At 34.6% G+C, this 16,497-nt stretch overlaps 3 protein-coding genes across 5 annotated transcripts; 2 read left to right on the top strand and 1 right to left on the bottom strand.

Annotated features, from left to right (window-relative positions):
• Positions 1 to 16: 16 nt before the first annotated feature.
• Positions 17 to 5,160, top strand: LOC136418182 (armadillo repeat-containing protein 8-like). Of its 2 annotated transcripts, none has more exons than XM_066404159.1 (14): positions 17 to 253; positions 338 to 551; positions 602 to 805; positions 859 to 975; positions 1,067 to 1,259; positions 1,407 to 1,500; positions 1,556 to 1,722; positions 1,775 to 1,995; positions 2,221 to 2,316; positions 2,387 to 2,537; positions 2,593 to 2,752; positions 2,806 to 2,937; positions 3,021 to 3,175; positions 3,448 to 5,160. In XM_066404159.1, the coding sequence occupies exons 1-14, from the start codon at positions 218 to 220 to the stop codon at positions 3,482 to 3,484; spliced, it is 1,977 nt and encodes a 658-aa protein (XP_066260256.1). In that variant the 5' UTR covers positions 17 to 217; the 3' UTR covers positions 3,485 to 5,160. The 2 variants fall into 2 exon arrangements, with proteins under 2 accessions (XP_066260256.1, XP_066260257.1); XM_066404160.1 differs by having other exon boundaries at positions 19 to 253; positions 3,033 to 3,175.
• Positions 5,156 to 11,584, bottom strand: Vps8 (vacuolar protein sorting 8). 2 transcript variants are annotated; one of them, XM_066404146.1, is made up of 18 exons: positions 11,374 to 11,579; positions 10,782 to 10,973; positions 10,531 to 10,727; positions 10,295 to 10,478; positions 10,102 to 10,236; positions 9,891 to 10,054; positions 9,734 to 9,834; positions 9,444 to 9,674; positions 9,322 to 9,390; positions 9,105 to 9,267; positions 8,853 to 9,052; positions 8,656 to 8,800; positions 8,334 to 8,519; positions 7,984 to 8,119; positions 7,246 to 7,926; positions 6,836 to 7,009; positions 6,329 to 6,530; positions 5,156 to 6,264 (listed from the first exon to the last, which is right to left on the bottom strand). In XM_066404146.1, exons 1-18 carry the CDS (start codon positions 11,437 to 11,439, stop codon positions 5,969 to 5,971), a joined length of 3,522 nt encoding a protein of 1,173 aa, XP_066260243.1. In that variant the 5' UTR covers positions 11,440 to 11,579; the 3' UTR covers positions 5,156 to 5,968. The 2 variants fall into 2 exon arrangements, with proteins under 2 accessions (XP_066260243.1, XP_066260244.1); XM_066404147.1 differs by lacking the exons at positions 5,156 to 6,264; positions 6,329 to 6,530 and having other exon boundaries at positions 6,842 to 7,009; positions 7,242 to 7,926; positions 11,374 to 11,584.
• A 555-nt stretch (positions 11,585 to 12,139) lies between these two features.
• Positions 12,140 to 15,158, top strand: Bulli (regulator of MON1-CCZ1 complex protein bulli). Its single transcript, XM_066404134.1, has 10 exons — positions 12,140 to 12,509; positions 12,666 to 12,888; positions 12,988 to 13,194; positions 13,250 to 13,479; positions 13,533 to 13,689; positions 13,745 to 13,914; positions 13,963 to 14,298; positions 14,498 to 14,668; positions 14,723 to 14,891; positions 14,989 to 15,158. The coding sequence occupies exons 1-10, from the start codon at positions 12,342 to 12,344 to the stop codon at positions 15,045 to 15,047; spliced, it is 1,890 nt and encodes a 629-aa protein (XP_066260231.1). The 5' UTR covers positions 12,140 to 12,341; the 3' UTR covers positions 15,048 to 15,158.
• Positions 15,159 to 16,497: the final 1,339 nt, after the last annotated feature.

The following is a 16,497-nucleotide window of genomic DNA, read 5'->3' as shown; positions in this document are numbered from 1 at the left end:
TTGAAATGACAAATGAAGTAAGCCTGTCGTTAGGAGGGTGAAGGGAATAAAGTAAAGAGCGAAGCGACGTTTCGAATTCGGCGGAAATTCTCGTAAAATACCGCTAATTTACGCATTAACAAAATTATAATTTGAGCGTAATCCTTAAAATTAGTCAAAATCGAGTACCTTTACTGCGTAACTTTGTATAATTTTAGAACAGGCTATTTGCTTATTCATGCTATACAACATGCAACCGTTTACCGCTTTCATGGTAAGTTTAATTTTTGGCTAACCTCAATTCTTATATTTTTGTTACAAAACCACCACACAACAATCAAATAATTATTATTTCCAGACGGTAGAAAGCTCCCGCTCCTACATTGACGATTTGTATTCCCAGGATGCCAGTAAATGCCTAACTTCCATTATATGTATTAAAAATTCTGTGATCGGGTCAAATCGACAGAAGCAAAGTGTTATTGCACAGGGCATAGTTCCTAGACTGATCTATCTACTAAAGGAAAAGAATACAAAAACTGATGTACGAATAGAAGCAACAGTTACCATAGGTGAGGCTTCAAAAGTATAGTCTGAGAATCCTAATTTCTTTTCCATATAGGTTCATTAGCAAAAGGAACAGATGATCATGTAGAGTTGTTAATCAACTCAAGCATAGTGCAAACCCTGTTGGAAGTACTTAATGAGGATGAACCAAAGTTAATAGATGCTTGTCTTTGTTGTTTGAGAACTTTGGCTAATCAAGAACATCACCCAATCAATTCCAAATTTGATATAAAGGATACACAGAAGTTGCTTCTTTTGGGTAACTTTTTATTATAGTGTCATGGTTGAACAGATTTTTACTGAAATTTATAGCAAGTCCATCAGAATCTTTGTTACGACAGTCATGTGTGGCCACAATTTTAACATCAGCATGCAAGACTACTAAGGAACAGAATAACCTATGTTTAATAGGTGTCCCGACCTTGCTAGGTGAGTTGTAACAGTGTATTATTGTATTGCATACTTACTACACTAATAACATAATATTAATTACAAAAATGTATTTTTTTTATTTGGTTAGCTTCGCTGCTATCAGTAGAGAATCCTTCAGTAAGGATACCAGCGGCTACATGTCTTGCATCTCTCTGTTTCAATAATACTACAGTAGCTCAAGAAATTGGTTCAACCTCATACCGAGATATTAAAATTATCACCTATCTTTCAGTTATGATTTCAAGAGATAAACCAATTGAGATGCAATTAGAGGCTGCTAGGTGAGTTTCAAAATTGTATCTTATTCTGTGTTCACTCACACTTGCCCTTGGTTTCTTGTAAATTACAAAGTGGCAATTTAAATTTTGTTAATATGTAACTACTTTTTATTTCTCTGTCCCTTCATACCAATGTGTCTGCAATTTCAGATGCTTGACGAACCTGCACAGAGCAGGAGCAATCTCTGCATTTGATCCTATAATTACCTATAAAACTTTGCCCTGTTTGGTGAGGCTTTGCCAAGTAAGAAGTCCCTAATTGTTCATGTAATGGATCTTGCTAAGTTTGTATTCTACAGGTTGAGCACCCAGAAGCACAGAGATCAGTAGCTGCAGAAACTTTGGCCTATTTAACAGAGGTGGACAGCAATTTGCAGCAAATTGCTGCCATAAGCAATCAGTTAGTAGGCGCGTTAGTGGATTTGTTGGCGTGTTCAAGCGTTGCGGCTAGAACAGCTGCATTCAGGTAAATTTAGTATTATTATAAAATACATTGAGGTAGTATAAAAGATGTTTAGGGCCTTTGCATCATTGGGTGCAAATGATGAGGACATCAGAAAGCGCATTATAGATACAAAATGTTTAATGGAGCAAGTGGTGGAAGGGTTGACTGACAGCAATAAGGAAATAAACTTAGCTTCTGTTCGATGTCTGCATTCATTGAGTAGGTCGGTTCAGCAATTGAGAACTACGTTCCAAGATCATTCAGTATGGCGACCCCTGATGTCACTATTATTAGGTAAAGTACCGGTGTCATGCAATATTTTGAATTGTAAAATTACCAAAAATCTTTGTTTAAAGTAAGTTTAAAATTTGCTCTTTATATTTCCAAATGATTGATATGTATCTATTTTTAATTAATAGCTATATTATGACTATTTGATAGATGATTTAACCAAAGAAATATCATTTTATTCAGGCTATTCTTTATTCAAAGCTTTGGCTCAAGATTAGATTTTTTCAGACGATCCCAGTCCTGAATTGTTACTCGCAGCATCATCAACTCTTTGCAACTTATTACTTGAGTTTTCACCTGCTAAGGAACCCATCATCCAACAAGGTTTGAACTTGTTTCCTTCATTCAAGTATTTCCTTGAAATTGAAATCAACTTGGCAATTTTGTGTTTTAGGAGCAATTCAACTTCTAGTCAATCTTACTAACTCACCTCACCCGGCCTTGCGCCTGAACGGCGTGTGGGCTTTAATGAATTTGGCCTTTCAGGCAGAACAGCGAGTGAAAAGTCAAATTTTAACCACCTTGGGTACAGACCAGATATTCAGGTTGCATAAAAATTCATTACTATGTAATGGAGTTTAAACGTATTTGCTTAATTAGACTATTGGCAGACTCAGATCCGGGCGTTTTAATGAAAACTCTAGGCCTTTTAAGAAACCTTGTATCTCCACGATCTCACACCGATACGATGATGGCGCTACACGGGACACAAGTAATTCAAGGTGTCATGGTGGTTTTAGATGGGACACATTCGCCTGAAGTACATATTTTGCTTTAAAATGGTATTTTTATAGATGATTTCATTTTTTTTAGGTCAAAGAACAAGCTCTCTTAATTCTTTCTAATATAGCCGATGGGGAGCGGACGAAGGACAGCATAATGTCCAATAAAGACATACTCAGTAAATTAATTGACTATATGACTCACTCAGCTCCATGCTTGCAGGTATTTTTTCAATATTTTGTCATTACTGCAAGTGTAGAACATTAAATTCATTATCTTGGACTAGTTGCTCCAGTAAAATTTAGAGTGTTTTGCAGGAATCGGCGGTTTTTTGCATTGGAAATTTATCAAGAAAGGGTGAGCCTGGAGCCACTGAACGGCAATTGAAATTAAGGGAATTGGGCGTGGTCAATATACTACAGCAGCTCATGGGGACCTCCGACACGATATTATTTAATAGGTAAGGGTGGTGGTAAGTGCTTGTTTTTAGAAATATTAAGTAACGTTTATTTTATAACGAAGTGATTTGTACAGAAGTTAAGACATGGTAATATGGTAAGTTTGATGAATTCACTCTTGGGATATGTGCAAATTGCGACTTGTGGGCAAATAAATAAACAATTCTTCCTTCATTAAAATAAAGAGTAATAATAAATAAAAAAATTACCACCCATGATTAAGACTGTTATAATAAAAAACGTAAATACAATCTTTTTTTGTTTTTTTTTTTAGGGTAAAATCAACTTTATCAAACTTTACGGACGTCTAAAACTTCAGATGTTATTGATGGAAAACACATGATATTATCAACGTACTGCCAAAAATTGTATTGTAAGAAAAACACTTTTAGGAAATGATTTTAGATACCTTAATGTCAACTCATTAGTAGACTCCAGTTATACAATAATCATTAAAATTACAGCTGTAACACAAGGCGTCCGTTTTTCGATCCCCAGTATTGGGTTATCGGTTACCTTAAAGAGATATGGAGCCATAAATATTCTTACAGTTCATGAAGAGTAAATCCTAAATAAAACTTACATATTCATCCAATTCAGATACATACCCCCTTTTTAGATTCCTATACTGTTTATGTTTGTTAACTAATAAATTATATTGTGTTAAGATCCATTCTACAATTCACAGAATTATTATGAGATGTAGGATCGTCCTGCTAAACAATTTTTTTAAACAGTTTTGTTCTCTATCCACGATAAGACTCCGGCTTCACAGTTGGAACCTTTTATAGGTTCTAACCAAGAAGTCGTTTGCAGTAAATTAGCAAACCAAGTTATTAATTATTTTTTCTACTCTGCAGAGGTTGTTATGAATTTATTGTCAAACAGTGGAGCTCCAAAAACGGACAATCTGTGAAGTACAACCGGGCGCCGTGGCCTCAAATTTACAATTTTAAATTTTTTTACGGTTACACAAAAACCGACGTTTTTACCTGTGTTGTATTTTTTAAATTGATAGTAGTCCTAAAGTCAGCAACTATTTGAATTTTTTTAAATAGTTATAGATAATACGTATAGTGACTTGAAAATGATTTGTAAATCTTAAGTACGCTTATGCACTTATTATTAAACAGTTAAAATGTTCACAATTTGACATTGGACTGGGAACCCATAGAGGGGCTCTCCATCATGCTTATATTTCACGCTGAAATGTGGCTTCGTAGTACAATGCGTACAAGACAGCAAGAAATCACTTAGCACTTGAGGAGACGGCACAAGAGATAACTGTGCTAAAAGGTTTATACTTTGTGAGAAGAAAGAGGTGTGTCACCACACACTTTACGAATATTTCAGAACTTTTAACGGTTAGAGTCGAGCACTTCACAAACAACAACTCATTTGCAAAAGAAAAAGATAAATATAAACTTGCACACATACAGTGCGTTGTAAAAGGTGACATTTTATTTATGGTAACAAATCGTTATTCTTTAAAAACTTTCCTAAAAAAATTACATAAATGTTGCAAAATAAAGAATGAATATAAAACTTTCAGAAATAGATAAACGGAGATAAAGCTTGCATATATTTTCCAGTTTATATTTGATAAAATAGCTTACTTTTTTGAATTCTACAAGTTGTTAACTTTAAGGCCTCGACTTTGAAGACACTGTAATTTGAGGGAATATTTCTGCCATCAAAAATGTTCAGTGTTTCTAAGCAATGATATGATAATGAATATTTTCTGTATTTAATCAAAAATTAGATCGACTTAAAATACAATGTATTAGGACAAATTTTAACACTTTTATCTCTTCCCCTCATTGTATGTTCCCTTCTCACTGGAAAATGCTCTGTTGTAATAGTAAATAGTAAATTATTGACTAATGTAATAATTTTTTTGTTTTTGTGATTTAAATTAACTGTAAATATGATTATTAGCATGCTAAAGTTACATTTGTATTTGAATTAAAACTCGCACAATATTCAACTGTGTTTTCTTAATTTATTTTCAATAAATTATAGATTTGTTTCCACTAATAACTTCGATTGATATCCTTTAATTTTTGTACAAATAATACAAATATTAATATCACAATTATTCAACTTATAATAAGGTTCATTTAATAATAATACATTCATTTATATCGGCTTACGTGGGAATTCGTTTTTTACTGGTTTAAAAGAAAATAATGCCTTGGTAAGATGAGGTAAAAAGCTCTAAATGAAGTTTTATTGCTCAAAAGGTGAAGTTTTTTTAGCTTTCGTGCACAAGCAAGAAAAAATGGTTTTGGACCATCAGCAATATGTCCAAGGAGTCCGAACTGGAATACTGGGCATATTTCTAGTGGTACGGAATCAGTTTGTTGGAACAAATCTAATATGAATATTCACAACTAGCACAAAGAAACAACATAAACCCTTATTTGCAAACAAAAATTTGAGTTGATAATAATTTTAACTAAATATTGAACTAGTAGAAATATGACTCCTAATTTTGCAAAGGCTATAATCGCTAATTGAATAATTTAATCAACTAGAAGCAAAACGTTTAATGCGTGCTTTAGAAGGAAATTGCTGCTTGTGACTATGAAGTCATACAGAAATATATAGGAAATATAGAGAAGACCTTCCGTTTATGTTAAAAACACCTAAAAAATTTGTTTTTGCTTATAAATTTCTGGACCTACCTGGTAAATGACCGCTTAAACATTCTTCTAACGTTAACAATAATTATTACTTTACAACAAAAATAAATAAATACATCTATCTCATATTCCTAACAATAGACTAGCGAATTAAAAGTGCCCTTCTAGATCCGGCCGCAGTACGCTATTTCCACGGTACGGACCCTTTTCGATCACTTTTTTGACTTTGGGCAGTAATTTGCCCGTTTTACGACACACTGGACACGCCCCACTGGATTCGCTGGCTCTCAGGCAGTGATTGTGAAAACAGTGGCCGCAGCCCCAAACACAAATTTCACAATTCGATTCAGTTTCTTTTAGGTGGGTAAAGGGTTTTTGACAAAGCCTGCATGTAAGTTTGGTAACTGATATCGCTTTGCCATTTTGGTGAAGACTTTTGGCTAAAGCTAGTGGAAATAAATAATTAAATTGTGCTGTATTTTGAAAATTCATCAAATTTTAGACACTTACAATAATGTAAATCCTTGTCCAGGACCTTCAGACTAGATTTCAAAACATCAATATCGCTCTTATAATCGCTGAGTATTCCCTGTAGTAATGTTTTCACTTCTCCGTAGTTGGCGTTAGATACGAGATCTAGAAGTTGGTCGGGTGGGACATGCGGGGCTGCCGCATGCAACAATTGTCTCAGGGTTGTCTTTTTGACGCTTCTCTATAATGGGGAAATAAAACAAATCAAAAGTGTCAATTATGGTATTAAAACCAATAAAATGAACATACTGTTTATATTGTGTTCAGGTCGCCCCCATGCATATCTTTTAGTAAAGGTCTGTGTACCAGACAATAATTATATGCGTATCATTTTAGGTGTTTACTTCCTACAGTTTAAATCAGCTAAACAGTTTTTAAGAGTAAAGAAAATTCGTTTTCAAAATAGGTAAAGAACTAAATGTCACAATTCTATGGATACTCGATACGAATTCATTATGAACATATTTAATTATATCATTTACTTACCTTGCTTTGTAATAACGTGAGCCACAACTGTTGAGCACCTTCCGGATCGAGGTGTTCAGCTCCACGAACACAGAGTGCAACTGCTTCATCTATAAGATCCTTCGCCAACAGCAGATCTAAAGCCTCCTTCCATTCACCTGACTGCTCTAAGAGCAAGGCGCTGGCTTGGTGAACCTACAGGTTAGAGCTAATTAACCGATTTTAATCTTGTTAAGCCCGATTCGCAATTCCGTTGACAATAGTTCCAACCACTCTAGTTTTGTTAATTTTCATTTTTATGATAATTTTGATTTTGCCTTACTACCTACAGATACTTACTACGGAACTACGAATATGGCTATCCATTATCTAATAGCTGTCTTGAAACTTCAACGTTTTACGCATAATTTCAACAGAAATCGCTTACCTACCCCATGTTTTCTTGTAATTTCCAGAGCTTCCTCGTTTCTGCAGACGCATGACTGCACAAAATCACAAACTTTACTTGAATCCCTAACGCACAATTGTTCCAGAAACAATTCCGTAGTCCGATGTGACAATTTCAAATCACTAGAAACCAGTTCACTCAAAAATTCGAATTGCAATTCTTCATCGCAGCTCAGCACTTCAGTCAACGATTCCACATAACTGGGAAAGTGTTCGATGACAATTTCCGTCGTTCTTTCACAGTTTATGGCAATTAACTTTTTGAAGTGTTCCAGAAATTGTTCTTTAACGCATCGCTCAGGCGTTTCCATGTAAGTCAAGATGTAGTTGAAAACATCGCCTACTCTTACGGGATCTTTTAAATAGCACTGCAAAATGTTACCGTACTCTCCTTGGGACTCGTACAAGTGCTCGGCGACTCTGTAGCAGCGCGAGGCTAAAGCCATGTTCAGTAGCTTTTTCGGGTCGAAATGTCGAAGTTTTCTTGCTTGCAGCATGTCGAGCCACGCCTGTTCTTTCTCGGAATGATCGCGAATGCTTAGAGAATTGACTTTCAAATTGGTAAGTGACTGGATAACTGAATTTAATAAAGATTCATCGATTGAAAGGCTGTCGTTGACTATTAGGCGCGATATGAAACAAGCCAAGCTGAGTACTTGACTGTCCTGTAATAATTGTTAAAGGTGAATTAATAGGGAAGATACAGGGTATTTGAGATTTACAGAAAATTCGGGCGGTGAAACTATTTGCATTAAAATGTGTATCAGTCTTTGCCTCTGTAATAGACCCATTTCCCCTGAAAACTCAGCCTCGGTGAACGCAAGTTTTACTACGTTTAGGCATTCTCGGGTGTTATACCTAGAATATTAGTCGTCCAAAAAATTATTCGTTTTTTTCAGCTGCATGCCTTTTAGCTTTGAAACAGGGCAAGGTGGTATATATTAGTGGGTCTCCAACATTCCAAGTATACCTTATTTTAGGAGATATATGATATAAACACGTATTAGGAAGTATTTTATTTTTGGGATACTTGAGGATGTTGAGAGTTTTTGATAATGGCCAAAATCCTTACCTTAAAAGCGCCCTTAAATATGGATAACTCCCTTCGTCAGACTTGCCATTAACGGAATGTACAGTTTCCAGACACCTTAAAACGTCGTATTTCACCCTGGGAATATCGTTTTCAGGGATATTTCCTGAAGGATAACCTAAGCCTGCCAAGCATGAAGACACGTATACTAGCAACGTGTTACCCAGTCTAAAAGAACCCGACTGCCACTAATTTTAAAGAAATCGCTAAGTGTGGCAAACAGTTTTTAAACATTTTTCAATTTGCCATACAATGTACGGCTAAATTTATTCCAATGCCTTGTTGAAAACGCACAAACACTGACCTGTTATTGCTTGGTGTTAAATCCGACAAAAATTCTATTAAAGGGGACGAGTAATCTCTCAAAGTTTTCGTGGTGATATGAATCCATGCGTTGTACAATTTCAGTCTTTTACACACTTTCAACACTTGATGCAAGTCTAAACACTCTAAAATTATCAAAGAAAATTAGTCCAGTTTTTCAGTGTTAAATTATATTACCTATATCTAACGAAAGTACGATGTTCTCAAGCAGCTGAGCATCTTTTGGCTCCAAATAGGCCACTAATACTTGGCAAACGGAGGGTGAGACAAATCGTAGGGCTCCATTGCATATGTGATCAGCAAGCAATGTGTAATACCATTCTAAATTGTTTTGGTCAGTGCTCACGGCTTCTAGAAGCTCATTGCAAAGAATATCTCTAAAATGCTTATTTTAATTGAAACTTATAAACATTGCTTCCCGTGGCTCACATTTTATTTAATTTAACACAACATCCTACAGCTGCAGTAAGACTGTCTTTATCCACAGTTTTTTGATTTAAATTCTCTAGATATCGATTTAATAACTCCATTGTGAAACTTTCTTTATTTAAACCTTCCTCGGCTGCTAAATTCAGAGCTTCAGACCACCTACCTAAAGTCCATTTTAAAAATAAAACTAATAATGTTTCAAAGATGATTGATATACCTTGGTCACTTAGAAAGATTATTCTCTCTGGCCAAGAGCGAAGCTTCACCATATGAACAGCTTTAGTGCCTGGAAATAAATCAATGCACCATGGCATTCTTTTTTTAGTAACTGATACATACCAAGTACCAACAATTGAGTACCCCTGCTGCTCAAACTATTGTAGCAAGCGCGTTCACCAGCGAGCGCAAACGCCTCACTCACCCCTCCGCCCACGGCCAGAGCTTTAAAATGAGCGGAGCCATAAACCAACCCTGCAGATGAAAGCTCTAGCAGCTCCAGCTCTCTCTGCGTTCTTACTTCTATTAAATGCAAGTTCTCACTAGTGTCTAAAAGGGCTAAATGTCTAGTACCTATAAAAAGTGAAAGCTTTAATTTAAGACAAGCTTTAGGTAGGAGTTAATAAAATTACCCAACCAATGTAAGGCTGTTAAAGTATAAGGCAACTGTACGTTCCTTAAAGGCATCAGTCTGATTCTGTTATTGCTACTTGTGCTAAAATTGGTGATTAACCTGGAACAAACCATCACAATAGCTGATTTTACACTTGGTAAAATTGAAAAAAATACCTAGCATAATGCAGATAATTGCCTCTAGCCCAGGCCAGAACTGGCTGGAAAGTCTTACCGATAGAAACCAATTGCCATGAGATCAAAGGAAGAGAAGTGGATATCTTTGGTAATTGCTGATTGAAATGAACTTTAAGGCGGGGACGTACTGATATTACTATTATCTAAAATCTCATTTTCATTTGATGTTTTGAGCTTTTAGTTTGTTTACCTTTGACAAGGTCGCCATTGCAACTAACACATGTTTGCTTAGAAAACTAATGTCATGGCCCTGCACTAGAGGTTCAAACACACAAACCTCTCCTCTAGCACCCGAAAACAGACATTTAGAATCCCAAGATCTAACCTAAAGTTTAACCAGTAATTTTACTGTCTCCTCAGGATTTTGCTGTAATGAAACTTACCCCTAATCTTCTATTAAATCCCAGAGTAAAAACACATCCAGAAGAATCCCCACAAAGAGCCAAATTACTCATGAAAGTAAACCTCAAGTGTAACACTGCTGTTTGTGGGGCATGGGCATCTGGCATTTTCCTGACTATATCACCATTTTTTGAATCTATCATTATTACATATCCTCTTTCGTAACTAAAATTCAATTGCAATTTATTAACACTTTAGGTTAAACATTAGGGCTCACCCTGCAAGAATTCTAGTACTCTCCAAATTAAAAGCTAAAGCAGAAATTGCACCTTGATCAATAAGAGTAATATCATGGTAGCACCAACATAAATTCTGCTGTGAATCAAAACACAGAATGTACCCATGAGATGTGCCTACAGCTACATATTTTAGACTGTTTGAAATCACTGTTGGTAGACCAGCCTTTACCCTATCCTGCAATTTTAACTAATATTTAATTTTGTAAATAGAATTACTTGTGGTATTTACAGCTGCTGATGAAATTTGTGTAGAAACACCTTGTAATATGCAATGAGACATCATAGACCTGAATCTAGCTGTCATGCTTTGGAAAGAATGTAAGGAAGTCGTGTCACTGCCCTCCTCAGACTCCATGTCCCATAACACCCTTTCGAGGGTTGGTGGAGCCACCTCAGGTATGTCAAAATCCAAGTCATTGATCTGGAAGAAATGGCTCAATGCATATTTAAGTTTGGAATTTTTAGCACTTAACTAATTCTAGCAAAAAATAACTTTCTATTTGATATATACATAGAGTTGAAGTTATTGAGCAATAATGCCTTAAGCAATATGTAAGTGAAATGGGTAAACCTTCTTTTTTTTTAATGATTGAATGTTATTGGTTATTGGTTAAAAACTTATTGACCAGTTAAGAAAGGCCAATTGAAAACCAACATAATCAACTTTAGATGTTACTGGATATATCAAGTGCTTCAAATGACAATTAAATCTTAAATACTACAGTATAGACACGAATTATTAAAGGGATAGTTTAATAATATTGGTAATAATTATTAATTAATGGGCGGTAAATTGTGCAGTATAGAAAATGTAAACAAACCTCTCTCAGATCGAGTAAGGACTCGTCCGAATCTTCCACGGTTAATTCTTCACTCCCTGAAGTCATATTTGAATGATCTTACACAATTGGGACTATTACCGGCATTCAGATTTTTGATAATTTATGAAATGTACGTAAAAATTACTGAAGAAACAGGATTTTTCGGCAATTTGTGGGAGTATTTTATTTCCCATTTATTAAACTCGTCTATAAAAAATCTGATATTTAACTTTGATCTGTCACCGTGACAACGTCAATGTCATAATATTTAAAAAAATAGGTAAAACATCTGTAATGCATTGTTCGTCTAGATTTGAATAGGAAAATTTAAAAAAAAGCTTTAATCGATCCATTTTTAATTGTACAGCAACACTCATTCCAGAGATTAAAGATTCAGATTTTCTCTTTTCTTCTTTACGTCCTTGTAATTTTGAAATTTAGTTTACGTGCTAGTTATGTGAACTCTCATGTGAAATGTGCATCCCAAATTTTAATTATATTTCTATACATATAAGAAAAATAGTGTTTGATAGTATACATTGTTTACTCATATAAGGAAAAAATATATCAATCTACTGTTTTAGCTACACTAGAATAATATTAAAAACATCTACATTAAATCATCTATCAATGTCAAAATTTGAGAGGTTAGAAATTTAACCTATAAACGTTAGATATTTATTTATTTATCTCTTTTTTTGTGGCTGTTTGTTTATTCTTGACTCTTCAGATTTCAAAATAGCTGTGGTATTTGTACAGTTTTTATGTATCTGGCAATTTTTCTCTCTAATTTTTCTTCAAAAAGAAGTATGATTCAAGAAAAATTCCGAGTTCTACAACATAACAGCACTTTTGAGAATCAGAAGTAATGTTATATTGCAAGAAGGGCACAGGAGTTAAATTCATTCTTGAATCCACCACAACCTCTTTATTGATAAAAATAAATTATTGTAAGGAGAGAATACAGAATGGACCCAGGATCAGCCCCAATTTTAAGACCAGACTCTTATTTAGAGTTATCAAAAGATCCAATTCGGTTTGAGCCAGTAAACCAGCTTACAAACGTATTTTATGATGATTCCAACAAAGATGTTTTCACTGTGAGATCTGGAGGTGTGATGGGTGTTGTTGTGAAGGTATACAATCTAAAAAGTTTTTATTTTCTTGCTTACTTCCAATTTTGTGTCCTGATCAAGACCTAAATAAAATGAATGTTAAATTGAATTACAAGCACAACAGTGGACATAAAACATTTATAGTTTCACAGGAGTTGCACATGTATTTCTTTTTAGAGTCCAAAGGAATTGAAACCATTGAACTTCCGAATGGAGGATAAAGGCACAGTTTTATCCATCAAATTCTCTTTGGATTACAAGACTTTAGCTGTACAAAGAGCCAATCATGCAATAGAACTTATGAATTTTAATAACGAGACCCTGGATTCTGAGTATTCAATAGGCTGCAAGAAAAATTCATATATTATAGGATTTGTTTGGTCAAATATCAATGAATTAGGTATACTTTTTGAAGAGATTTAACTACTTTATTATTGAAATAATCATGGTAATGTTTACAAAAATCAAAACCTTAACAATCAGCTGCAATATATTTCAGCCATTATAACTGACCATGGAGTTGAATTATACACTGTAATACCAGACAAAAAATCACTAAAGCATATAAAAACAACTTCAGTGACTGTCCAGTGGTTTGTATGGTGTCCCAGCAACAAAATTGCAATTTTAGCCTCATCACATGGTTCTCAGTTGCAACCTGTTATAATCAAACAAGCATCTGTGAACAAATTACCAAAAGTTGAAAGTAAATCATTATAAAATGTTTCTCAAACCATCTCATAGTTAACAATTATCCTTAGCTGAGCCAGGTAGAATGGCTTTGGAAAGAGATGTCACTATAGCAACCCTTTATGGAACTCCAGGAATTTTGATACTGAGGCATCAAAGTGGGCTGCACACTGCAGAGGTTCATGTGCATCTGCTAAATGGTCCTGGACAGGCCCCTGTTAAATCTCACATTTTAAGATTGGGCCTGTCTGGAAGATTTGCTATTAATGTTGTAGATGATCTGATTTTAGTACATCATCAAGTGTGTTTCTATATTTTTGAGATGAGTTTGTGATATGTGAAAGCAATTTTCAGGCTTCTAGAAGCTCACAAATATTTGACATTGCTTTGCCAGGGGAGAGTGATGGTATTGTAAAGTACCACAATACAGTGGCACCTACTAAATCAATTAAACCTGCTAGCATTTCTCTTCCGGGTTTGGTAGAGCCTCAGACTCATTCTTGTGAACTCTGTATCCTCCATTTTGTTGTATTTTATTTTGGCAATTTTTTCTTAATAAACTATAGATTCTCCAAATTGGGTTGTATTCCAACCCAACATAGTAATTGATGCCAAATTGGGATGTTTGTGGCATATAAAATTGTGTTTGCATGATTTGTGCAATCATATTAAGGATCTTGCTGTATGTACTCAAGTAGTCTTAAAAAGGACTGATGGGAAACCTGTCTTATTAAAAGTGAGGAGAGTACTATAATAAATGTTTGTTTGTAATGTGGTTTTTCAGCTGTTGTTGGAGGAAGTCAATAAAGAAAATCCGGATTTGGATAAACTTCTTGAATCATTTAATCACATAAACTTAATATATCGTGACTGGGTAGAGAATGAATTGCAAACTCGATCGGGGTCACCACCCAATGCTGGACAAGCTAATTCCAGTAGTACTCCAATGCCTAGAGTTTTGATAGATCAGAATACAATGTTTGATGAGATTTTACAAAATATTACTCCAGAAAATGACTTAAAGAAGATTGAGAGAGTGCTGATGTCTTATTTTAGTTCGCTCGCAGAATATGGAATTCCAGCTCAGTTTAATTTGAATCGTTTGTTAGTAAGCACATTGGTAAGTTAAGAATAGAGTATTATTTTTTTCCAGCGCATAGCAGGTGACATAAAATTATGGGTACACGCATACGATAAAACTAAAAAACAAGGTGTACCCACTTTTTTTTAATCACCTCACATACTGTAACTAGTTGATCGCCCACCCACACAATCGCTAAATATTTTGGAGGGTACTTCAGTCTAAATGCCTTCCATAGGTCCGTCAAAATAAATTCACAGCCCTTCAACAAATGCTTCAATATGGAGTCATCTCAGATTCCAAAGCGTTAGCAGTGTTATTGCTATCTTTGGGCAATATGCATCCTTCATCTACGCAGATGGCCTTAGACATGTTGGCTCGATTATATGCTACTGAAGAAATTCAAGAGGTATTTTATTGTAAAATGAAGAGTTGAAAATGAAGCTTTTGTATTATGTTGAAGGTGCTCCTGAGCGAGAATCAAATTTTGGCAGCACTAAAATTGGCCAAAGAAGAAGCGAATCCAAGAAAGTTTCTAACTGCAGCTAAAAATTCTAGAGATATCAGTCTTCTTCATAGTGTGCTGTATTACTTTCGAAATCATCCAAAGTATTCGCCCATTTTGCAAAACGGTAAGTGTTATAGTTTCGAATATGTAATTTTTAATTATTCCGTATTTAGAGGCGGATAATAGGAAGAATTTAATTTCGTTAATTCGTGTTATTTCAGATGAGCGATTGCATACTTTTATAAGGGACTATAACGAGGCTTTTAGCGATCCTAATTAGTTGACATGGGTGATGAAATTCCCTGTAATTAAAAAATAATAAAATTGCCATGGACTGCACAGAGTAATAGATTTTTTTGGCTCAATGCTTAAGGGTAAAGTCGTAATTTTTTTATTGTTGTATTTATTATCAAAATAGACTTATTTATTATTAGAATTATTAAGAATAAAGTCTTAATGACTGACGCATCGAGAAGAGAATAATTTAATTATACTTTTCTCTATGAGATTCTAATCTTGGACAGTATGGCAGTCCTTCGACTTCGTATCATTTCTCGTAACGTACCTAGTCTCGGGTCTCAAAACAGATTGTAATAACTCCTCTGGTTTTTTGATATGAAAATTTTGTGCAAGTTTCTATTAAGAACAATGAACAGCATTATTTGCGATTGTTGAAATGTACAGGGTGTCTCTGAAATAACTGTACAACGTTTGGCCGAAAATTCCTGAACCAAATATAAGGTGTTCTAGGCAAACTTACCGATATCCAATGTTGCGTTGTTTTGCAGTTACAGGGCGTCAAAGTTCTCAAATTAATATCGTTTTTTTTTTAATATTTGTTAAAAGCTTTGTCGATTTTCACTCATTTTGGAATTAAGAATTACTACATAAATTGGTGTGTTTTGGTGGGAGAGAGACCTTTTTTTAATGCTTGGAAATTTTAAAAATGGCACATAGTTTGTATTTTTGTTAACCCCTGTACGAAAGACTTTAATTTTCTCCTCTGCCACAAGCTACTTGAAACTTTTTTTGTTTCTTGTAAAATTTTCGTCAGGCATTGAGTTTTTCTACAAAAAAAGTACCTTGCAATTGATCATTGTTGTGAAAACAATGTTAAAAAAATTGTGTTTTGCGTTTCCTTCGCAATAATAAAATAAATATTCCGCGCACCTGATATACCGTTAGTGTTTATTATGGTTGTTGTTGATCGAAGTTGAGTTTATTGTACATTGAATAATTTTTGGTCTTTTAAAATGGAACATTATTCTATCACTGAAAAGGTTGACATGCTGCTAGTGTATGAATTTTGTGAGGAAAGTGGACATATGACTATTAGAACCTATCGTACCAAATATCTAAATCGCAGAATTCCAAACCATCGAATTTTCACGAGTACTAAAGGGCAATTTAGGAAAATGGATATTTTTAATCCAAAAAATGTTAATCGAAGATGCCAACGCCAAAAAATGCTGATAATTAAGAAAAAAATGTGGTGTCATCCCAGTTGATTGGTAGAATTTCTATGCAAGTAGAAGATTCCAAAAAAATCCATTCCTAATCGAGTTCCCAGTAATCCCCAATATAAAAATAAATGGGAAGAAAGCCTTCAGGAGGTCAATCGAGAAGTAGAATTATGATTATACATTTATTGCAAATATTGAAATAGTTACCTGTATAAATCCGAAATATGCTATTAATTAAAAGTACAAATTATAGGCAATTTGATGAAG

Source organism: Euwallacea similis, chromosome 33 (assembly GCF_039881205.1).
Source record: "Euwallacea similis isolate ESF13 chromosome 33, ESF131.1, whole genome shotgun sequence".
Lineage (NCBI taxonomy): Eukaryota > Metazoa > Arthropoda > Insecta > Coleoptera > Curculionidae > Euwallacea > Euwallacea similis.
The sequence above is the reverse complement of the archived record's forward strand: the minus strand, read 5'-3'. Positions and strand labels throughout refer to the sequence as shown.

Excerpts from the sequence above, each read along its gene's own strand:
- Bulli (XM_066404134.1), top strand. The coding sequence starts at position 12,342 with ATGGACCCAGGATCAGCCCCAATTTTAAGACCAGACTCTTATTTAGAG. Across the intron at positions 13,690-13,744 it reads GACTCATTCTTGTGAACTCT|ATTCTCCAAATTGGGTTGTA; the intron begins GTATCCTCCATT and ends AATAAACTATAG. Across the intron at positions 13,915-13,962 it reads GGAAACCTGTCTTATTAAAA|CTGTTGTTGGAGGAAGTCAA; the intron begins GTGAGGAGAGTA and ends GTGGTTTTTCAG.
- LOC136418182 (XM_066404159.1), top strand. The coding sequence starts at position 218 with ATGCTATACAACATGCAACCGTTTACCGCTTTCATG. Across the intron at positions 552-601 it reads AGAAGCAACAGTTACCATAG|GTTCATTAGCAAAAGGAACA; the intron begins GTGAGGCTTCAA and ends TTTTCCATATAG. Across the intron at positions 3,176-3,447 it reads GACACGATATTATTTAATAG|GGTAAAATCAACTTTATCAA; the intron begins GTAAGGGTGGTG and ends TTTTTTTTTTAG.
- Vps8 (XM_066404146.1), bottom strand. The coding sequence starts at position 11,439 with ATGACTTCAGGGAGTGAAGAATTAACCGTGGAAGATTCGGACGAGTCC. Across the intron at positions 8,801-8,852 it reads CGTACTTTCGTTAGATATAG|AGTGTTTAGACTTGCATCAA; the intron begins GTAATATAATTT and ends TGATAATTTTAG. Across the intron at positions 8,520-8,655 it reads TTAACACCAAGCAATAACAG|ACTGGGTAACACGTTGCTAG; the intron begins GTCAGTGTTTGT and ends GGGTTCTTTTAG.